Source organism: Bombyx mandarina, chromosome 23 (genome assembly GCF_030267445.1).
Source record: "Bombyx mandarina strain Sakado chromosome 23, ASM3026744v2".
Classification (NCBI taxonomy): domain Eukaryota; kingdom Metazoa; phylum Arthropoda; class Insecta; order Lepidoptera; family Bombycidae; genus Bombyx; species Bombyx mandarina.
In genome coordinates, this window is record NC_143229.1 from 3,263,198 (window position 1) to 3,288,178 (window position 24,981).

Genomic DNA, 24,981 nt, shown 5'->3' on the forward strand with positions numbered 1-24,981 from the left:
ACAATTGTGTTTGTTTGTGTGTTGATATAGTTAGCCACCTCGTACTCAATTTAATTAAATATGTACACTTGTGTGCTGTTTAACTAATCGAGAAATGTGTCTACAAAAGTTATTAGAATAAATAAAATTTGGTTTGTCCATTATTTTTTTACGTAAGATCTCTTAATACTGTGTGGTTTGCTTTGAAGGTTTTGATGATCCTTACTATAATAAACATAAGACATATATGTCGCAGAATGAGCCGGTGGTAGGACCTCTATTGAGTCCGCGCGGGTAGGTACCACCACCCTGCCTATTTCTGCCGTGAAGCAGTAATGCGTTTCGGTTTGAAGGGTGGGGAAGCCGTTGTAACTATACTTGAGACCTTAGAACTTATATCTCAAGGTGGGTGGCGCATTTACGTCGTAAATGTCTATGGGCTCCAGTAACCACTTAACACCAAGTGGGCTGTGAGCTCGTCCACTTATCAACCAAAAAAAAAAAATCTCGCTAGCAAAAATTTCAAGTTAAGTTTGAATATACACAGGTTACGAATAATAACAATCAGAACGTCGGCCTACCGAGCAATTTCACCGGCCCATTGAAAGTTCTTTTCTCTTTGTCGTTACCTCCCAAAACAATTAATTTCTTCTGGATTATTGCTGCGTATGTGTATTGTCGCGCATTCGCAAAAGTAGTCAAAAAGGTAATGAAATCAACATCTGTTAGGAAATAACAAAATTTCCCACGAAAGTACTGAAAGTACGAAAATTTATTATCATAATTACGCTGTCAGAATATTTAGCAAAAGGTCAGACTTAATGTGGCTCACTGAACAAAAATTTATGACTGTTCATTATAAAGTTGTTTGTAGAGAAATTCATGAAAATTCAAGCCCTCATTGTCCCGCAGTGCTTGTCATGATAAGTTTGCAATATTCAGCGCTGGGTAGGGACGTACTGTGAAGTTTTGAGCTCTTTTGAAGTCGAAACTCCTAACTAAACTTATTTACTTCAGTGGCTGATCTCATGACCAGAGCTTATCAAAACCCATGGACAGCATAATGTCAATATCACCGTCCGTCCACCTTGAGACATCTAAATTCCAATTGTATGTATAATTGGGGGTTGGTGCTTCCCGCTTCCGTAGGTTTAACCCGCGTTTCCCTACAAGTGACCCCTGGGTGGTGCTAAACGGGAGCCAAGAACAAAACCGGTGGTAGGACGTAGTCCGACTGGCTGGCGACCACCCTCCAACTAGAGTCCGCCGCCAAATAGCCTAGCTGTGTTCCGGCGTGTAGGTTGGAGAGCCAGTTCTATTCCTTCCCTTTCCCCTTCCTTGTTGGGGGTGAGTCTTGGTGATGCCTGGAACATGCGGAATAGAAGTGTGTGCGAGCTCGCGGGATGTGACTGGTTGACGGGGGTATAGGGAGACCCAGTGAAACGGTATTCGTCGCCGCCCGCCGGTCAGTAGGGGACCTGAACCCAGGTGTCTCTACTAAACTCCGCCCTGGGAAGCTGTCCCGCCAACCGGTGCAAAATCCTGTCGTGCGGTCGCCGTGCCGGAGTCGGAGACCGGAGTGGATCCCGGCGATCGTACGCAGGGTGGACTGGGGGCCCTTCCATGCCCTGCGTCAGTCTCTCACGCAACCCGTGGTTGAACATACACTGTGTTCCGCGCTTTATTCAGGTATTGCTTTGATTTCACCTCGAACGTCCTACCTCTCTTAATCCCACTCTCCCAACAATATTAAAACTAATGACAATACGAAAGATAAATAGGGTTTTATCGGCGACTCCCCATTCCACATTTAACGTGGATTTCAGCAATGTTAGGGGCCTATATAGTAACCTTGACGCCGTACACCACCACCTTGAGACGGCGCAGCCTGCCCTATTTTTTCTAACGGAGACGCAGATATCTGCTCCGGATGATACCACGTATCTTGAATACCCCGGCTACGTATTGGAGCACAACTTCCTGCGTAAAGCCGGGGCGTGTGTATTCGTCCGGGCTGATGTCTGTTGTCGCCGTCTTCGTGGCCTCGAACAACGGGACCTGTCCCTCTTGTGGCTGCGCGTAGATCACGGGGGTTGTACCCGAATCTATGCGTGCCTGTACAGGTCCCACAGCAGTGATGCAGGTTCAGCTCTGATAGAGCATGTGCAAGAGGGGACTAACCGCGTGCTTGAGCAGTACCCTTCTGCGGAGGTGGTGGTTCTTGGAGACTTTAACGCTCACCACCAAGAGTGGTTGGGGTCCAGAACCACTGACCTCCCGGGTCGGGCTGCCTACGATTTCGCCTTGTCCTACGGCCTCACTCAGCTGGTGACACAGCCCACCCGTGTCCCAGATATTGAGGGGCACGAGCCCTCTCTGTTGGACCTTCTGCTGACCACCGATCCGGCCGGATACAGTGTGGTGGTCGACGCTCCACTTGGATCGTCTGATCACTGCCTTATCCGAGCTGAGATACCGATCTCTCGTCCTGGTCGTCGAACGACGACCGGGTATCAAAGAGTTTGGCGGTATATGTCAGCAGATTGGGATGGATTGCGTGAATTTTACGCATCCTACCCATGGGGGCGGTTCTGCTTTTCCTCTGGTGATCCTGACGTCTGTGCGGACCGACTTAAAAACGTGGTGCTTCGGGGGATGGAATTGTTCATTCCTTCTTCCAAGGTGCCCGTTGGGAGTCGCAATGGACCCTGGTACAACAATGCCAGTCGGGACGCTGCACGCCTCAAGCGGTCCGCATACGTGGCATGGAATGACGCCAGGAGACGTCGGGATCCTAATACCTTTTTTTTTTTTTTTTTTTTTTTTTTATTGCTTAGATGGTTGGACGAGCTCACAGCCCACCTGATGTTAAGTGGTTACTGGAGCCCATAGACATCCACAACGTAAATGCGCCACCCACCTTGAGATACAAGTTCTAAGGTCTCAAGTATAGTAACGACGGCTGCCCCACCCTTCAAACCGAAACGCATTACTGCTTCACGGCAGAAATAGGCAGGGTGGTGGTACCCACCCGCGCGGACTCACAAGAGGTCCTACCACCAGTAAAGAGGTCCTACCACCAGTAAAGAGGTCCTACCACCAGTAAAGAGGTCCTACCACCAGTAAAGAGGTCCTACCACCAGTAAAGAGGTCCTACCACCAGTAAAGAGGTCCTACCACCAGTAACCTCAGAGGAAAGGCGGAAATTTAACGCCGCTTCTAGGTCCTATAAGAGGGCTCTTGCCAAGGCGAAGTCAGAGCACGTTGCCAGAATTGGCGAGCGACTGAAGAGCTATCCCGCCGGGAGCCGTGCTTTCTGGTCGCTCGCTAAGGCTGCAGAAGGTAACTTCTGAAGGTCTAGTCTCCCACCACTATGCAAGTCCGATGACAGTCTGGCCCATAGTGCGAAAGAGAAGGCTGACCTTCTGGTCAAACTCATCGCCTCGAACTCGACCGTGGACGACGGGGGTGCCACAACACCGAACATCCCCCGGTGTAATAGCTCCCTGCCTGAGATCTGCTTCACGCAATGTGCAGTCAGGCGGGAGCTCCGACTCCTGGACGTCCATAAGTCGAGTGGGCCAGACGGCATCCCTACACTGGTTCTGAAAACGTGCGCCAATGAGCTGACGCCTGCGCTAACGCGTTTGTATCGCCTCTCTTATTGCACTAACAGGGTTCCGTCTTTATGGAAGACTGCCCACGTGCACCCTATCCCCAAGAAGGGTGACCGGTCGGACCCATCGAGTTATAGGCCTATCGCGATAACTTCCCTGCTTTCCAAGGTGATGGAGCGAATAATAAATATACAACTCCTGAAGTATCTTGAAGATCGCCAGCTGATCAGTGACCGACAGTACGGTTTCCGTCACGGTCGCTCAGCTGGCGATCTTCTTGTATACCTTACTCACAGGTGGGCTGAAGCCTTGGAGAGCAAGGGCGAGGCTCTTGCTGTGAGCCTTCATATCGCGAAGGCCTTCGACAGGGTCTGGCATAGGGCACTTCTATCGAAGTTACCATCTTACGGAATCCCCGAGGGTCTCTGCAAGTGGATCGCTAGCTTCTTGGATGGGCGGAGCATCACGATCGTTGTAGACGGTGACTGTTCTGATACCATGACCATGAACGCTGGCGTTCCACAAGGTTCGGTGCTCTCCCCCACGCGTTTCGTCCTGTATATCAATGACATGCTGTCTATTGATGGCATGCATTGCTATGCGGATGACAGCACGGGGGATGCGCGATATATCGGCCATCAGAGCCTCTCTCGGAGCATGGTGCAAGAGAGACGATCAAAACTTGTGTCTGAAGTGGAGGACTCTCTGGGGCTAGTCTCCGAATGGGGTGAATTGAACTTGGTTCAATTCAACCCGATAAAGACACAAGTTTGCGCGTTCACTGCGAAGAAGTACCCCTTTGTCATGGCGCCGCAATTCCAAGGAGTATCCCTGCAACCTTCCGAGAGTATCGGGATACTTGGGGTCGACATTTCGAGCGATGTCCAATTTCGTAGTCATTTGAAAGGCAAAGCCAAGTTGGCGTCCAAAATGCTGGGAGTCCTCAACAGAGCCAAGCGGTACTTCACGCCTGGACAAAGACTTTTTCTCTATAAAGCACAAGTCCGGACTCGCGTGGAGTACTGCTCCCATCTCTGGGCCGGGGCTCCCAAATACCAGCTTCTTCCATTTGACTCCATACAGAAGAGAGCCGTTCGGATTGTCGATAATCCCATTCTCACAGATCGTTTGGAGCCTCTGGGTCTGCGGAGGGACTTCGGTTCCCTCTGTATTTTGTACCGCATGTTCCATGGGGAATGCTCTGAGGAATTGTTCGAGATGATACCAACGTCTCGTTTTTACCATCGCACCGCCCGCCACCGGAGTAGAGTTCATCCATACTACCTGGAGCCACTGCGGACATCCACAGTGCGTTTCCAGAGATCTTTTTTGCCACGACCATCCGGTTATGGAATGAGCTCCCCTCCACGGTGTTTCCCGAGCGCTATGACATGTCCTTCTTCAAACGAGGCTTGTGGAGAGCATTAAGCGGTAGGCAGCGGCTTGGCTCTGCCCTTGGCATTGGTGAAGTCCATGGGCGACGGTAACCACTCACCATCAGGTGGGCCGTATGCTCGTCTGCCTACAAAGGCAATAAAAATAAATAAAAAAAGGCTATCCCAAATATTTTATTTTTCCAAGGATAAATTCTGACAGGTTAAAACCTGTATTGAAATTAGAGACAAGTAGAGTTATACATTCCCAAAATTAAATTAGAACACCTTGTTGTTAAAGAAAGGTAAAACACAACAACTACATTCCATTTTGAGAATTGTTATCTAAATTCATCATTTTCATTTTACTTCTCTTCATTAGAGATCAGTGTGGTAAGGTCTACTATTCCATTCTTCTCTTCTTTTAATAGTATTCACGTTCAGTCCAACTGCATTCACATTCATATTGCCGGTAAGAGCAACGCCATCTATCGCCGAATAGTCGAACGAATATCGAAGGATCTAGTAGCATCTAGAACGCTCGAGAAGTACAACGCCATCTATTGTCACACAGCGGAAACACACAATACTCGACTTTTGTGGAATATTCTCGACGATTCTAGGGATTTCGTCTCGACTATAAAAGCGTTGCAGAGATGGTACACAGTCAGTCAGTAATCGGAACTACTAGAAGCGAAACAGCGAACGGATCACCTGAAGCGAAGCGGAAGAGGCGAATTGAGAATTTTAAAGTCTTTGTGAAGTGTTTTAAGTGCTCTAAGTGCTAATACAGTTTTAATGTAGACTTCGGTGGAATTTTATTTATCCCGAACCCCAGCCCGTAACAATATGATTGTATATACAATCTATCCTTCGTTTTTTATCTTAGTCGTGTTTCCATCCACATGTAAATTCACGAATTCGTTGTTCTAATCATTAGGTATTCTTTGATACTTCTTCTAAAGTTTCACATTCAACTCATTCGCTTAATTCCACTTAACTCCACACGGATAGCGTTGACATCTCCGCGGAATAGATACGTTTTTCGTCACGCGTCTACGCGCACCTCAAGCACCGGTCATCGTTCGCAAGCGACGGGTTCGACGAGTAAATTAACTCCCAGACACAGCCCACTGAGTTTCTCGCCGGATCTTCTCAGTGGGTCGCGTTTCCAAAGCACGGCTCTTGCTAGGGTTCGTGTTAGCAACGTCATCAGGTTTGAGCCCCGTGGGCTCACCTACTAGTTAAGCCGACGCTGATATAGCCTCTCAACGCTCTCAGCTTAGGTAGGAAAAAAAAAGTCTACGCGCACTATTCTTCGTATAAGTTTTAAATTTGACCACATCCATAAATAAAATGTTAATCTCAAACAAAGTCGGGACAAGAGCAGTTTAATCGTGCCAACAAATATACGTAACTGATATCTGTGTTATTACGTTGTTTGCGTTTTCAATAATAGATATGTAAGTTTGTTTTGACACTATTGACTATTTTAGTTTTGTTTGCATATTCATAAAATCGTTTATGAAATTGGATAATACGTCACGTGTTTATTAATACATTATTATCTCATAGTGCATTTGGTACTTTTAACTTTTAGTTACATAGTTCTACCTACGATTTATGTATGAAACTAATATTTGAATTCGTTCATAAATTGGACTACTACGATAATGACCAGTTTTGTGTATGTATGTGTTTACAATTATTTTTATACAATTACTAGCTGACCCGGCAGACTTCGAAGTGCCTCGATTGATAAATAAAAGACCTAAACTTTTGTATAAAATAAACTTAAAACAAACAAAAGGAATCCGTCCGACGGGGGACACATCAAAGGAAAAACAAAATTATTATTTAATTCCGAGCATTTTCATATTTATCCACCTTTTAAACCTTCTCTGGACTCTGGACTTCCACAAATAATTCATGACCAAAATTAGCCAAATCGGTCCTGCCGTTCTCGAGTTTTAGCGAGACTAACGAACAGCAATTCATTTTTATATATATACTTAGTCTGGCCATAAATACTGTTACAATTAAAAATAAACAAAATATTACATTTGAATTTGGAATCTGTAACTTTTATATGATTGCTCATTAAGTTTTCTCATTTTGGCGCCAATACATTGTACAATATTTTGCGATATTAAAATGGAGTGGGGTGATAAAGAGAACCGAATCGCTGTGATTGCATTACACAAAGTAGGTATGGAGCCAAATGCAATTTTTAAATCTCTCCATACGCTTGATATTAGTAAAATGTTTGTGTACCGGGCTATTAATAGTTGCAATGAGACCTCCTCTGTTTGTGACAGAAAAAGATCTGGCCGTCCACGTAGTGTTCGTACGAAAAAGGTAGTCAAAGCAGTAAGGGAAAGAATTCGAAGAAATCCTGTCCGAAAGCAAAAGATTTTATCTCGGGAGATGAAGATTGCAGCCTATAAGAGACGTACTAGTAATTTCTTAACTGATAATTTAAAAAGAGAATAGGGTGATAAAATCGAAACAACTACGGAAGCGGTACGCAAAGGGAGGTCACAGAAATTTTTTGTTTACGGATGAGAATTTTTTTACAATTGAGCAACATTTTAACACACAAAATGACCTATTTATGTCCAAAGCTCTAAGGAAGCTTCCCAATTAGTCGACAGAGTGCAACGTGGGCACTATCCGACTTCAGTGATGGTTTGGTGGGGTATTAGCTATGAAGGAGTGACTGAGCCATACTTTTGTGAAAAGTATAGTTAAAAGATAGAATAAGTTTGTTTACATTGTTTATGTTTGCTATCAAAAAAATATGCGAATCTCGCTTACTAACAAATACAAAGGATGACGATATATACAACGTGTTATAAAAAATATGGGTGTGCGCATTGATAACAAAGTTCAACAAAACAAAATCACAACATCGCGTCATCAATGTTACACGCTAGCGACAATGAGGAAACGACAGCTAACAGTGATGTCACTAAAAATTTTTTTTTTATTAACACGTAGTCGCGATAGTGAACTTAACGGGTGAGTGTGTGAGTAGTGAGTTAACTTTTACGCGATCGAGAAGTTAAAAAACTCGTACTAAGCACGCAGATCAAAATTTACTAAGCAAATGCTTACTTAGCAAATGTTGTTTTAATCATTTAAATAGACAGATAAGCTACTCATGACATTATGTAGAGAACAATCTTGTGTAACACAAAGGTCAAACCAGAAAAAAAGGGGATTTTATATACACAGGTGACAGGATTTATTTTAAGCTCACTGGGATAAGTACAGCTACTGTTCGGAGTGTGCGACGGTTGTCCTTTATTTTTTTATATAATTTTTTGTTATTATCTTTTGTTGCACAATGGAGTGACATATTCACTATAACACTAATGAATAATCTCCTTAAATCAAGAATAAAAAAAAATACATTTGAGAATTCGATCTCATATAGCTCTTAGGCTAACCGCTGATTACGTCGTTATGTCTTTAGACTTATGTTCCCACTTAAATTCAGATAAGGCGTCACACTATGTTAAAAAACACGAAATTTATGCAAAGTTCAGCAAAATGTACGCAAATCGATAATCATTATTCATCAAACAACGTCAAAAGTTAATTGAATTGCATTCACTCACTGAACACGCCAAAATCACTACACGTTAAACGAATTGATCCGTCACCGACATACGACCGCACTCACGTGCCGGCTCCTATATAAATCGATTGCACTCGATTCTAATAACATACGAAACTGTGCTTCGTACCGGTCGCATCTCTAGAACGAAATGGACAAAAGACAGTTGATTGGCAGCGCTACGCGATATATCGCCGGCCGTCACGCCGTCCAAACGGTATACTGGCGCAGATCGGCGGAAAACGGCAAGGGCCTGCTGAAGACCACCAAAACGACCTTCTTCGGCAAAAACGAGGGTCCAAACAAAGTTGACTCGGCCGAGATGTTCGCAAGGGTCCGTGAAAGATACGCCTAAGTATTCTGAACCTAATAATCATCAAGAAGGCTGTGATAGTTCAATTTTCTCGCGTGAAAGATCTCTCTGGTCAGTGTTGTGTGGTGTTGTTTTGTAAATCATAATCTAAAATAACTAAATTGTATTGTATTTTGGTCATGGCGTAGCTATGTGGAGTATATTTCTCGATCAACATTTTTTTTTTTCGTATATAAAGTGCAGTGTGCATGGTGATTACTTACATTGTCTTTTAGTTGAATTTAAAAACACGATTCATGTATTTGAAGTAGAAATGTTGAATCATATGTAGCCTAATACGTGAGATTAGGTGATACGAATTCTCTGGGTTCACATTTTGAGGGCTATACTAATATGTCCAAGTGAATGCTTTCTTATTGTCCAGCCGTTTTTTTTTTTTTTGCAAGGTTTTATGACCCGGTAACGAGACCTTTAACCCAAAAAGTTCCGGCTAGTTAAATAATGTATTCGTGATCCAAAGGACGTTTTAGCTTTGAAGTGACGTTGAATTTAAGTTTTTGTTTTGTTTTGTTGATCTACTAACGAATACTTTTCAATAAAAGAAATTATTGTGTCAATCAAATAAATTTTATAGCTTTGCTTAAATCATTCGCATTTTCTCAGCTGCTGGACAATATTTGTTTTGTATGCTTAATCTTATCAATTTGAAATCAATTATCTTATTATTTTTTGTTACTTTTATCACCCTATTTGAAACTAAAGTAATTATTAATCTCTAGAAATTATCACGGTTTAGAACTACTTATAAAACTTTTGTATTTGTTGTTATTATTAATGGTAATAAATTGTATTCACTACTAGCAAACGTCACGATTAATTAATTTTATCTCATAATAAAATCAACCTGCGACATTTATTATTTTGTGAATTTTTTTTTGTTAGGACATATTGTGGGCACTATATATTATGTAAGTAGTACCAATCGGAAATTACCAAATTGAGAATCGAATAGTAATCAATAATAATGTATTATGAATAAATGTAGATAAATGTAGAATGTAGCTATACGTAGATTATATATGTTTAATAGTTGAAATAAATACTTCGTGAAATTAAATGTATTGTATTATTCTAATTTGCCAATTTTTGATTATTATAATTAATTAAATTTTATTTTATCGCTCGTGTAGGCTGACGAGCATACGGCCCACCTGATGGTGAGTGGTTACCGTCGCTTATGGAGGTCAGAAATGCCAGGGGCAAAGCCAAGCCGCTGCCTGCTGCTTCTAACATTCAAATAATCATAACAGCATTCAACTAATATTGTATAGCAAGTCTATCTCATGGAAAATGTTCCACGACTTGACGTAGCTGCGTTTGAAATTTTTGTAGGCGACGTGTTTTTAGACAGAGGAACACTATCGTATTTGAATATTTTTTTCGGTGGACGAGCTGGGCTGGTGTTAACTGGAGCCCATAGACATCTACAACGTAAATATGCCACCTACCTTGAGATATAAGTTCTAAGGTCTCAGTAGGCTGTCCCTCAACGGCTGCCCCATCCTTCAAGTCGAAACGAATTACTGCTTCACGGCAGAAATAGGCGAGGTGGTGGTACCTACCCGTGCGGACTCACTAGAAGTCATACCACCAGTAATTAGGGAGCAACGAGTCTAAAATTGGGTGGCGGCATTAATGTTTTAATGTTCATATGATCCTGTATCCACTTAAGTGATCCGTGAGCTAGTAGTATACTGGTGGTAGGACCTTTTGTGAGTCCGCGCGGGTGGGTACCACCACCCTGCCTATTTCTGCCGTGAAATAGTAATGCGTTTTGGTTTGAAGGGTAGGGCAGCCGTTGTATCTTACTTGAGACCTTAGAACTTATATCTCAAGGTGGGTGGCGCATTTACGTTGTGGATGTCATGGGCTCCAGTAACCACTTAACACCAGGTGGTCTGTGAGCTCGTCCACCCATCTAAGCAATAAAAAAAAAAGTTCACTGATCTAAGCAACGAACAAATATATATTAATACTAAAATTGCACAATCATATTTCCATGTATTAAACGCGAATTATTGTCTAAGAAAAGCTTCAGGGTAAGAAGAAGCTTGGTGGATGTCATATGTCCTAGCTCAAAAATTTACGCCTGATAATGCAAGGATATGGTCAAGGATATATTGCCTACCTACCTTCGATAGGAGAAGGTGCTATAAGAAGATGTACTGTCCTATAAATAATCGGCTCATTTGTCTCTTGGTCCGAAACTGCACCGCGCCGTGCTTGGTTTGCAGTCAAAGTCGACATCTCTACCTATTAAAGGTATTCGTAGGTCGGGATCTACCACAGGTTGTCTCGATCTTATCTCGTACATGTGATTCTTATACTCTTCCTCCTCCTGCAGTCGATCGTTCATTGCTGAGCATCGTGATGGGCTCACCTGTGACCTTTTTTGTGATTTGTAGCCACTTATGTCGGTCAGTGACACAGTGAGGTGCGTGGTTCCATCCACTTTACCCGTCATTATGAGTCTCTCCAGATTGTCAGAGGGTTTTCTTACTATATGACCAAAATATTGGAACACTCTATTTAGGCATTTGGTGGATAGTCTTTGGTCAACTTTTAGCTCGTTGAGGATGGAATCGTTTGTCCGGAAAGCCGTCCAAGAGATAGGCAACATGCGCTGCCAGCACCACATCTCAAACGCGTCTATGCGTCGCCTGTCAGACTCTTTCAATGTTCAGGTCTCAGCCTCATACAAAAAGATTAAGAAAACGAGCGCCTCAACAATTTGCACTTTCGTCTTCTTGAGTATGTTCCGATCTCTACGTATTTTATTTAGCTGGCTCATAGCGGATTTGGCCATTCCGATGTGTCGAGATACACGAAAGTGTTGACGATGTCGTATTGGCCAAGAATATTATTCGCGTTATGAATACCGGATTTATCCACGATCATGATCTACGTTTTGGACTGGTTGATCTCTAGCCCCATTTCCTCGCTAACTATAACCAGGCGTCGCAGCAACTCTGCCGTGACGTCTTATACTCTTAATTCGAACAAAAATCGTACCTTGTAGCCTTCGGGTGTTGAGCATTATTCGACTCTGAATTTGCAACAGATATAGTTGATAGCCTGGGAAAGAATATAGGCTATTTTTTATTCCACTGCTAAGTACGGGTCTTCAAGCAGGCAATATAAGCGTTTTGGGTTGAAACGCATGACTGCGTTCCGGCGAAAACAGGAAGAAAGCTGAATACCGTAAGCATCGGATTTCGTTACGCCCTATAATCAGTAGCTTTAAATAGCATATTTACTAGGATGGGAAGGATCCGTGGTAGGAAAAGTACAATAAAACAATACCTACGAATAAGGAAATGTGTATTTTATATTTTTTACGGGCTTCGGCGAGCAGACGGAACTCCTATACACCCCCGATTACTCTCTTTAGACAACCCATACCCTGGGCCAGGAAGGTCAAGTACCTGGGCGTGACCCTGGATGCATCGATGACATTCCGCCCGCATATAAAATCAGTCCGTGACCGTGCCGCGTTTATTCTCGGTAGACTCTACCCCATGATCTGTAAGCGGAGTAAAATGTCCCTTCGGAACAAGGTGACACTTTACAAAACTTGCATAAGGCCCGTCATGACTAACGCGAGTGTGGTGTTCGCTCACGCGGCCCGCACACACATAGACACCCTCCAATCTCTACAATCTCGCTTTTGCAGGTTAGCCGTCGGAGCTCCGTGGTTCGTGAGGAACGTTGACCTACACGACGACCTGGGCCTCGAATCTATCCAGAAATACATGAAGTCAGCGTCGGAACGGTACTTCGATAAGGCTATGCGTCATGATAATCGCCTTATCGTTGCCGCCGCTGACTACTCCCCGAATCCTGTTCACCCAGGAGCCAGTCACCGTCGACGCCCTAGACACGTCCTTACGGATTCATCAGATCCAATAACCTTTGCATTAGACGCCTTCAGCTTTAACACTAGGAGCAGGCTTAGGGACCCCGGTAACCGTACTCGTCGAACTCTACAAAGAGTTCGCCGTGCAACCTAACCCATGAATCAGCTCGCTGAGTTTCTCGCCGGATTTTCTCAGCGGATCGCGATTCCGATCCGGTAGTAGATTCATTCGCGAAGCAGCTACTCTTGAGCTGTTAGGTCTCCTTCGGAGGCGCTCGGGTAGCTGTTAGCAAATCCCACCCCTCCTGGCTGAGCCTTTGCTCGCCCACCTGTCCTGGTGAAACTGGAAAGGCCTCCGGGCCACCAGTAATCCTTCAATAATAAAAAAAAAAGACGGAACTCCGATAGAGATAAGTTGCTTCCATGGATAAGAAAACGGGAAAGGATTATCTCATTAGTATATCCCATTAGTATAGAATATCAGAAGTATGATCCGGGCTGCTGAAGGAGCTGATATGACTGGTATCGGCAGTGTGGTGCTGTGGTCCTTGTCGCACAAATAGAAACTGAATTGAGACTGACTGAAATTGACTGGTGGGACATGAAAAAGAGTGCTTTTCTCTCTCTCCATCAGCTGGTAACCATCAAGCAAGGGGTCCGAATAAGGGTCTCGCCCGAATCGTAATATCTTGGCCCTAATCGTGTTTGGGTCCTTTTAGTATGGTTTAGAAACCGGCGAGAAAACCCTAAAAAAGACGACATATAAGTTGCTCTACAAACGTCTTGCGAATGAGCAACCCGGTCACAGATGACTGTACTCCCCGACCCGCGCTAGTTATAGTTGTAACAAAAACAAAAACAAGAAAAAAACGTTCCATTTCGAGGCAAAGACGTCCTATTCTAATGAGATTATAATGACAACTGTTCTATATTTAGCACCGAACTGCTTTATCGTTTGGCACCGGACACAAGTAGGACAGTGGTCTGTATGTACCCTTATAATTTTGCTGCATAAATTAGTTGGTCGATGCATCCTAAGAAATCCACATAACCAGTAAGAACTAGTTAGACTTGAATTTCCAATTGAAATCAACATTGCAAATAAATTGTGAACAAGTCTAGATTGCGAACTGTATGTTGATGACGTCAACGATCAATTGTTGTATTCGACACTAATTTAAATGTCACATAGGTTAATATGTAAATATTGACAATTGACAAGTATGTACTGTAAATTTTCAATCGGAGTTTCAATTAAAATTAAAATAAAAAACTGCGTGACTTGTTCTTTTTTAATGGAGTCTACAACACATTTTTTTATATACTATAAATACACATTATTATAAATATACTTGGGATTTAAAACTATGATGTGATATTGAAGCAAGGAAAAATTGATAGGCATAATTTTTGGACTATAACATAAATAGCTCGGAGACCCAGTGTGAAAAAGTCTGCTAAATCTTCTTATTCTTTTTAGATTAGTGAAGTCGTTGATAAAATATAGCATTATAACGTACTAGGATTTTCCCCCTATCTATTCCTTGGTAGCCTAAGGGGCTATTCTAGCTATCCCCGGATGTGTAGGTGAGCTCACGGGCTCAACCTGAGAGAATTTGCTAACACTAGCCCTAGCAGTGTTTCGCGGAATATACCAACGGATCGGAATCGCGATCCACTGAGTAAATCCGGCCAGAACTTCAGTGGGCTGTGTGCATGGGTTAGACAGGTAATAAGTTAGTATTATAAAAATCTCTACGAGTGCTTAGTTTGTTTTTTTGTGGTTCTCCTCACTCTACACTTTAATTCGTTAATAGAAAGAGAACCTTAAACACCGTTCCATTTACGTTATGATCACATCTAATTGAAATAAATTATAATATATACATTAAATTTCAAATGGATATAGTACGCAATACATGTAACATAAAAGCTGTACTGTCAAAACATTCTTATCATTGTGATAATACATCGGTAATTAAACGTGGAGTCCTTAACACTGACATGGAAATTAATCTTTGTTTCTAACCTAAATACAATTTGGGTCGCGTCTTATTATAACTACTCTTTTCGGCACAGTAACACAGTTTTTAGAATTGTCTAATGAAAATAATATTATGAATGTCTTTTATCTCTTACTTGCTAAGCATTTAATGAACAACCAAATGACTACAAGAAGACTAAGAAGAAGAGTGCCTCAAGATCTACTAGATCTACTGTAGATGGATATGGACATGTCAATGGACATTGTACATGTCAATGGACATTGTACATGCACCGCTTAAGAAATTATTTTTTATTAAGACAGCATACTGTATAGAATTAATTAAAAGGAAAAAAGAAAGATGAATGTGTTTTTTTTTATTGCCCTTGTAGGCAGACGAGCATACGGCCCACCTGATGGTGAGTGGTTACCGTCGCCCATGACTTCAGCAATGCCAGGGGCAGAGCAAAGCCGCTGCCTACTGTAAAGTGATACTCTCAAAATTACCGTGTCGATGTGTTTCAGATAAAAATTGTGCTTTATTTATGCCAGACGAGCTTACAGCTTACCTAGTGTTTGGTTATCGGGGCCCATGGGCATCACACCGTGAATGCCGCTAATCTTGAGTCGTGGGTTCGAAGTCCCACTTGCCCTGTATAGCGACTTTTCAATTTTAATCCGTAATTAATGATTGCATAACTGCAGATTAAAAAGAACATTGGCAACTAAGATCGAATTCTCTACATGTGTATTCAGTACGATCAAATATCATTTAATTTAACGGCCGTCTGGTGTAGTGGTAAGTGACATAGTCACTACACAAGAGGGTCGCGGGTTCGAATCCCGCCAAGGGAAGATATTTGTATGATAAAAATAAAATGTCTTTCCAGGGTTATGGATGTATATTAGATATATGTATGGATATAATAACAATCCTCCATTTATTTCCGTTATCTGGTACCTGTAACACAAGTTCTCTACGAACTTAGCACGGGACCAGTTAACGTGGCGTGATTGTTAGTAAATATTTATTTATTTAATTGCAATGTGCTTGGTGCGAGTATTTTAACTTCACGATCACGTAAAACTTAACTCAAGTTTGTATGGAGTTGGAACAGCGCCCCTAGCGAGAAATGAAGGGAAGCTGTTCCGGGGATCACATCGGCAAGTTAAAAAACTCGCATTAAGCACACTGTTCACTTAAATAATATTGTGTTCTTGGAAAATTCTATACATCATGACAGCATTGAAATTCTAGACGCGCTCCTCATGTTTTTTTGCCAGCGAACGAAATTGTATTATCTCTACATCAAAAATTCAAAACCGCACGCTCGTACTTAATTTTACTTTTCAATCCAGAGTAACTCTTTCGAAATTGTATAGAACGTGACGATCGCAAACATTAAATACACAAAAACATAGTCGATTATTAGTTTCAGAACACACTTTTACTGGTGGTAGGACCTCTTGTGAGTCCGCACGGGTAGGTACCACCACCCTGCCTATTTTCCGCCGTGAAGCAGTAATGCGTTTCGGTTCGAAGGGTGGGGTAGCCGTTGTAACTATACTGAGACCTTAGAACTTATATCTCGAGGTGGGTGGCGCATTTACGTTGTAGATGTCTATGGACTCCAGTAACCACTTAACACCAGGTGGGCTGTGAGCTCGTCCATCCAAGCAATAAAAAAAAAAAACACAAATTCACCATTGAAACATCGTTTACAAATAAATACAAGTTTTGACGTTCCGTGGATGGCTCTTATTTTCTTTTTTATTTCTAAATCGCCGTACAAATTTAATGGCCCAAAATGACTTCCATACGTGTGACGTCACGACCAATTATATGCTAATGTCTAGTGTGGCGTGCAGCCAATACACAACACAAGATATTTGACAGATGCCTAAATCTCGCTTACAACATTTAATCAAGTAGTAGAGATGTGAAGTCGTCGTGGCCTAAAAGATAAGACGTTTGGTGCATTTGTGTTGAGCGATGCACTGGTGTTCGAATTTCAGGCGGGTACGAATTTTTCTAATGAAATACGTACTCATCAAATGTTCACAGTTGACTTCCACGGTGAGGGAATAACATCGTGTAATAAAAATCAAACCCGCAAAATTATAATTTGCGTAATTACTGGTGGTAGGACTTCTTGTGAGTCCGCGTGGGTAACCACCACCCTATTTCTGCTGTGAAGCAGTAATGCGTTTCGGTTTGAAGGGTGGGGCAGCCTTTGTAACTATACTGAGACCTTAGAACTTATACCTCAGGAGGGTGGTGCATTTACGTTCTGGATGTCCATGGGCTCCAGTAACCTCTTAACACCAGGTAGATGAGTTCGTCCACCCATCTAAGCAATAAAAAAAAAAGATAAGCTTGCATATATACAAATTACGAACAACTACATTCGGAACGTCGGTCTACCGAGTAATATCATCCGCTCGGTGGAAGATCTTCTCTTTGTTGTAGGTATACCAAACTAGATAATAGCTAAAAACTAACCAAACTAGCTAATAGCTAAAAATAACTATAATAATACGTTGTATTTTTTATATGTAAATAAATAAACATTAGTGTCTGTTTCTATCTTTGTTACGTGAGCCTAATTCTGTGTTCTCAGCGACAGTAACAACTAAGCGATTTACCAAGAATTCTAATGTTATGATATTTGACATAAACAGTGATCGAATGATGGTTTCAATCTAATTATGATCCAGATCGTTTTATTCCTGGTCTCTTGCTACCTATTCGAATCAGTTAAGCCCATTACACTACAGATGCTCGAATAAATTCAAATTGTTTATTGATGTGACCCGAACAAGGGCATGCGGCCGACGCCCAAAAGTTTTCCACATTTTAATATGCATGAGAACAACTAAACAAAATCAGCTCTGTTAGTGAACATTTAGATACTGTTTATGTATTTTATTTTGTTTTTCTTAGTGACGGCTTACGGCGTAAACTTGAACCATCAAGCTAGATTTGATTTAGGTGATTATGAAAGCATTCTTCGAAAGTGTCAAATATTTTTTTATGCATATATTAGTCAGCGAGGTCATAGCTCACCCGGGGCTTAATGGCTATGGGAGTCCGTGGAAGTTACAGCGTGAATTGATTATTAATAATTGAGACATAAGGTCGAAATCTCAATTGTACAGAACCATGGCTCTCCCATCCTCCAAATTGGAATGTAAGATTAATAATTTACTGAGCGTATCTTTTAAATTCTAAATGGACAGACGGCATTATCTAGTATTATTTAGATACCAGGCTCCATAAACATCACAACGAGAATGCTAAGAATAAAATTTGAGAATTTGTTAAGATGTTATTCTTTCATAGTGGAATCTGTGCCCATTAATTACTCGAATTCTAATCGTAATTCTTTTATTATTATTGAAACTTAAAACCCAATAATGGAAGGCAACAACGATAAAGTCAAATAAAGATACGTCAAACACATAACATCTACTTGCGATTGGAGTGTCCAATCAATTGGTAACACAGAATTATTTTGCAATTGCATTCGAGCTCAAAACACGCCCCACTAAAAGCAGGTAAGAATATAGCGTTGAGATTGGGAGTAGTAGAAAAAACAAATTTAGCTTAAAAAAAACACGGTACTATTACTATAGCATAAAAAGTATATTTTATCTTCGTGGTTGGATCAGGATATAAAGTCAAAGTAACAAAATCATTGCAATGGTTTTTATGAGATATAAGTTCTAAGGTCTCAGTATAGTTACAACGGCTGCCCCACCCTTCTTACCGAAACGCATTACTGCTTCACGGCAGAAATAGGCGGGGCGGTGGTACCTACCCGTGCGGACTCACAAGAGGACCCACCACCAGTATTAAAAATGTAATCGGTTCTTGATACACGTGCAAAATTTCAAAGTTATTCGAACGTTTTCTTATTGTTGATAATAGCGTTGATTATTTTTCGTTACATAAACAGACACTGGGTCGTAAAATCGTGTTAAAACAATTGCTAAACTCACTTTTATTTCTCGGTAAAACAAAACGCATCCCCATAAACTTTATTAACTCGACATTCAATTTAAAAATGTAATTAATCACAATAAGTTCAGCGGGCAGGGTTTGTAGTCAGGAAAGTAATGCGTTACCTAATTGAAAAGGATGTGGTAACAACGTTTCCGCGAGCCGTTACGAGGCGAAAATGTGAAAAAGGGAACCGATTTGGAGCGTTCCTTACGAGTTTTAAGTGTATTTATGTCGGTTATTGTTAAAAGTTTCACGCGGCCAAGTTTCAGTTGAAAAATGGTCAGAGGATATGTTGTTATGTTGAAGAACGCTTACTTTTATAGCTGTGTCATCATTTACGTACACTGTATCTCATAGACCGCTATTTTTACATGACTCCTACTAGGCTTGACAAGTTGCATAATTAGGAATAAAGCTTGAATATTACCAAGTTTTTTTTAAATATATTTCGTTCAACACCCCTGTTGTGGCCAAGCACTATCGTATTGAAATGTAATATGTTGTTAACTAGCTTTTAGCCAGAAGCTTTGCTTGCATTACACTTTATATTGTGTCAATGGAGACCGTGTCAGCAGTGAGATGAAAGGTACCTTATATTATTTCCTATGGCTTAAATTACTTCTATACCGAATTTTATTAGAATCGATTTAGTAACTTGGGCGTGAAAATTTAATAGGCCTATAGAGCTACTATCATGGGAACAGCATTATTTGCCATACAGTACCTAAGGATATTGAAACATGTTATTTCAATGAAACCAAGCCTTAAGTTCGTTTTTTTTTTATTGCTTCGATCAGCTTCGGATCGCTTCGGAAGAGCTTACGGCCCACCTGGTCTTAGGTGGTTACCGGAGCCCATAGACATCTACAACGTAAACGCTGCCACCCACATTGAGATATAAGTTCTAAGGTCTCAGTATAGTTACAACGGCTGCCCCACCCTTCAAACCGAAACACATTACTGCTTCACGGCAGATATAGGCAGGGTGGTGGTACCTACCCGTACGGACTCACAAGAAGTCCTACCAGTAATTACGAAAATTATAATTTTGCGGGTTTGATTTTTATTTTACAATGTTGCACCATCAAGCGCGTTACTTTGTTAGGTACGTATTTCATTAGAAAATTTTGCTTAGCTTTTGTCGCAGGTTAATTATAGTATTCATTTGGTTGTTTATATGGACAAGTATTAATAAGCAAATGATCTTCAGCTCATATTTAAATCTTATCTGATGAATGTTCGAGCAATTTCATAAAATATCCTCGGGTTACGCTATTAAAATATACGATTCAACCCGACTAAATACTTTTGGGAAATTTACCCAGGTCACCATATCCCTTGAGTTAAAAGCCATGGAAATGGGATTAAAATGTTTGTTTCAATTAGAATCGCCTTCTAAAAGGGTTTAATATAAGGCATTATTAAGCACATGGCTTTCTATCGGAATTCAACTAGTTGTTTGAATTTCGATCGATTGTTCTGCGATGTTTAAAACAGGAGAGTTAGTTCTTTTCATAAATCCAGAATATAATATGTTTAAGTGTATACTATTTTAGTCTGACATATATGAGATTGAACACGTTCAGAATACACATTTTATCACGCTTGTTAACATTAAAGAGAAACGTCTTCAAGAAAACATTCTAAGTGCAGACCGACGCAGCCAATTTCGCAAAAGTCCCGTAACATTTTGTTTCGTCCGTATCCATTGTTGTATGCATGAAGAAAATGTTAAGTCCAAAAATTATAAGAAAAAAAATTTTTTAAGCATTGACTGCACATGTAAAAAAATTTACTCGAACATAGCCCTATGGAACTATCAACACTAAGTGAAATACAATACTTTAAATGCAAATTAATAATTTCGATCAGAAAAAAATACGCTTGCCGAATTGTTCAGTGTGTTAGAATAATACTAATAGGTTTCTTTGAAGACTAATTTGATGAGCTGAATAACTAATGATCATCGTAGCTGGTACCGGTTATCGTCCTCGCCGAACCCGTCGCTTGCAACGAAGGGCTCGACGAGCAAATTAATCCATAGACACAGCCCACTGAGCTTCTCGCCAGATCTTCTCAGTGGGTCGCGATTTCGTTCCGGTGGTATATTCTTCAAAGCACTGCTTTTGCTAAGTCCAGTGTTAGCAACACTCTCGGTTTGAGCACCTACACGTTAGGGGGAAGCTGAAATAGCCTCTCAAGGATGTCAGCATAGGTAAAAAAAAGAAAAGTAGTTGTTTAGGGCTGTAACGAGAAAGATAAATATATTTTAAATATATTTTTGATGGGTAATATGCGATATTTGGTTTTTGCGAATTGCTTTGTAGAACAAAAATCTCGACAAAAACCCCTTAAATAATAGTATGAAAGGGTATTGTATGTTGCTTTAATTTATTTAAGAGAAATTAATAGAATATTTTAGAAAAAAAAAGAAGTTGATTGTGTACTTACTACGAAAGTCTTAAAAGCTGACGATATATTCAGTTCGAAGGAAGCTATATTGATTTTAAAAACGAAGTCCAAGCAAACTAAGAACTCATTGTACGTCAAAATATACAATAAATTCGTGAAACAATGGACACAGATTACATCTAAATATTATGCTAAGCATGCATGTCTCAGAACACGTCGCATTGTTGCAACACAGAGCTTTAACTGAAAATCCACTCAGAGCTTATTGAATGCATATGCTTCATGCAACTGAATTAAATGGAAATGCATATGTTTGAGTGCCATGATCTTAGGGTATGTAGCAAATAATTGAATTTTCTAAAAGCATTGCGACTGAGTCTTAGTGTTTTGAAAGAACAGTTATTATAAAATCTAGATCTCATTCACGGCGTGATGTCAATGGACTCCTACTGAAACCTAACATACATGTATTTCACGTTATTTAGGTTTCTGATTTCCGTTTGTAGGTATACATCTCTGTTCCATTTCCTTCTATTTTCTAATCATTCTTAAAATTAATTATCTATTCGTCATTACCCAATTCATATTTCTTTTTGAATACCACTTTAACAGTCAAGAATACGATTCATTTTGTTACATAGAATTAGAAAAGGACAGAAACCGGTGACTATTGACATATTGCATAAAGTCTAAGAGGATTAGGCTTTAAAAATCGAAAAATTTGAAACCTATCTCTCATCCGGTTTCACTCTCTGATCAATAATAAGCTACCGGTCGATTTGATACCAGACTAGTTAGTGGTCACCGGTAGTCGAAATTCGACTATAATTAATTGAAATTATTTATTTATATAATTTTGTACACTATTATGATTCTATTGTCAAAGATTATATATTAGATTATTATACTTATATAATCACAGATTTCATCACACTACACTTTAGACAAATGTTAATAAAGACAAAACAATATTTAATCTATTCTCAATTTGACCACATACTATAACGAACAGACTGCAATAAGAAAAGTTTCAAAATAAACAAATTATAGTATGCATGCGTGTGTGTGTCAAATACATGGCGATGTGTGTAATGTTTTTTTAATTGATTTATTGTGTTTTTTATGCATAATTTAAAAAAATATATATTAACATTTTGCACTCCTTCTCTATATTCTCTATAAGTGTGGGGAGTTTCATACTCCTCCATCCGCGCAATTTTCGTAAAAAGTTACAAAGTTTTTGCTTCACCTCGCCTCTAATACGCTTCAAGCGCTTGAAGCGCAACGCTTGAAGCGTATTAGAGGCGTATTAAGACGATTGTATCCCTTTTTACGAAAATTGCGCGGACGGAGGAGTATGAAATTTTTCACACCTATAGAGCTTATATAAAGGAAGTGCACAATAAGTAATATTTTTTTTAAATAATGCATAAAAGATACATTAAATCAATAAAAAAAACATTACACACACTACATGTATTTGACACACACACGCATGCATACTTTTTATTTATTGTCAAACTTTTGTTCTTGACGTCTGTGGTCAAATTGAGAATAGATTGTTTATTGTTTGTCTTTATAAATATTTTTCTATAGTGTAGTATTGGCGTTGAAAATACAACCAAAATAGTGTACAAACTTATAATTCCAATTAATTATAGTCGAATTTCGACTACTGCGGGACCTCTAGTTATTATAGATAGGTATGTGATTACGTAATATCATGAACCAGTGAACTCACTGTCGTATTCACTATAGTAGATATACTCGTTCTTATCCGGTTATATCATTTAATATGCTTCACAATATTCTATATGTTAATCCAGTAAAATGCGTTAAAGTAATTTTTTGCGGAATCGTGTAACAAACATGCAAATATACAGACGTTCACATTTATGTTATTAGTAGAGAGTTTAGTTTTTATGACTCGATGAGTTTTTTAATTTTTTTTTATTGCTTAGATGGGTGGACGAGCTCACAGCCCACCTGGTGTTAAGTGGTTACTGGAGCCCATGGATATCTACAACGTAAACGTGCCACCCACCTTGAGATATAAGTTCTAAGATCTCAGTATAGTTACAGCAGCTGCCCCACCCTTCAAACCGAAACGCATTACTGCTTCACGGCAGAAATAGGCAGGGCGGTGGTACCCACCCGAGTGAACTCACAAGTGGTCCTACCACCAATAATAATTCTTTCTTATAATTTAAATTTGAATATATACAATTTTAAATGCCTTAAATATCGAATTCGGGTCATAAGTTAAATTCTTGAACGAGATACAAATGTTGTAAACGCATACAGAGTCTAAAGTAGGGTAGAATGAAATAAAAGTGACTGGCAGACTGTGCTGTGCCCTATTATTGAATCGATCATAGTTGACCTGGGAACTGCATGGTGTGTCTTGATTAATTGTAAAGCTCTAAATGTCAAGACTTTCTTCTTCAAGATTTTCTTCTCCGGATTTCTGCGTGGAGCCTACAATGGCCACAATGGCCTTAATGACCACAATGGATATAAGTCACAATGTATAGTTAGGCAGCGGCTTGGCTCTGCCCCTGGCATTGCTGACGTCCATGAGCGACGGTAACCACTCACCATCAGGTGGACCGTATGCTCGACTGCCTACACGGCAATAAAAAAAAAAAATGTGGACTGTCATTGACATTATTTCTATTGGTTAAACATCGCTTTGTGCTAAACAAAAGTTTGTATCAAAATGTCCGTCGATTCACTATTCAAATTCGCATAATGAACTGACTATCATTAATGTCCACTGCCGCAGCTATGACACGGCTGATGTGTCAGGTCCGTAGATAATAAAACAAAAGATGTGACATATTTGAAATGCAATTATGATATTAATAACTCTAGATTTTAGCACGGTTTCCTGCGATCTGATGTAGGGTTACCGATGTCAATATGTTATGCGGGGATTGTGGTAGCTGAAGCTCTTGATGCGCTGCTGATGAATCAGAAGGTTGCGTGTTCACATCTCGTCGCAGGTCACCAGTTTGGGGAAGCTTAAACGACGGAGGGAAGATCTTCCACCGAGCGGATGATATTGCTCGGTAGACCGACGGTCCGAATGTTGTTGTTCGGAACTTGTTTATGTGCGCTTTATCTTGAAAATGTCGTAAGCGAGATTCGGGCATCTGTCAATTATCTTGCGTTGTATGATGGCTACCCGCCACAGTGATCATTGAATAGGTCCCATAAATGTGTTAATATGGGAAAACAAGCCATTTAAACTAGCAGCAACATTTGAATCGTAATCTTATACAATACTTATTTTTTTTACTGACATTATTATCGAAACTATCATCTCAATCTGAAGGGGGGGGGGGTGGAATTATTTTTGTGTCAAAAGGCTAAGGCAGTAGCAGCTATCCAATTGCAGTTATTAGAAGAATAACCGTGAATTTTAGTGCGTTCTCGAACGCCCACCATTAGCGCTTATACAAAGTGCCAGGAATGCTAAGTGACAAAGTGACAATAATAACATTAAAAAATTTATTATGAGTTATTTGCCATATCTACTTGATCTTTAATCACTGTATGCTTTTCTGTAACCGTTTGTTACGAACAAACGTTGTGGAAGCTGCGCGTTCGAGATAAAATTCATAATTGAGGATGGATAGTTAGTTGAATGACCTAATTATTTTATTGTGTATTGATAACATGTCCATAAAACTGAATTGCGTTATCTTTTACGAGCAACATTTTTATGCTTCTGTCCAATAGTCCATAGATAAACGT

At 40.3% G+C, this 24,981-nt stretch overlaps 1 protein-coding gene across 1 annotated transcript; it reads left to right on the top strand.

The window, feature by feature from the left end:
- The first annotated feature begins 8,692 nt into the window (after window positions 1-8,692).
- Window positions 8,693-10,021, top strand: LOC114241207 (uncharacterized). The gene has a single exon (XM_028171991.2). The coding sequence runs from the start codon at window positions 8,743-8,745 to the stop codon at window positions 8,944-8,946; it is 204 nt and encodes a 67-aa protein (XP_028027792.2). The 5' UTR covers window positions 8,693-8,742; the 3' UTR covers window positions 8,947-10,021.
- The last annotated feature ends 14,960 nt before the right edge of the window (window positions 10,022-24,981 follow it).

What these genes read in the sequence shown, in the direction of transcription:
- LOC114241207 (XM_028171991.2), top strand. Translation starts at nt 8,743, where the DNA reads ATGGACAAAAGACAGTTGATTGGCAGCGCTACGCGATATATCGCCGGC.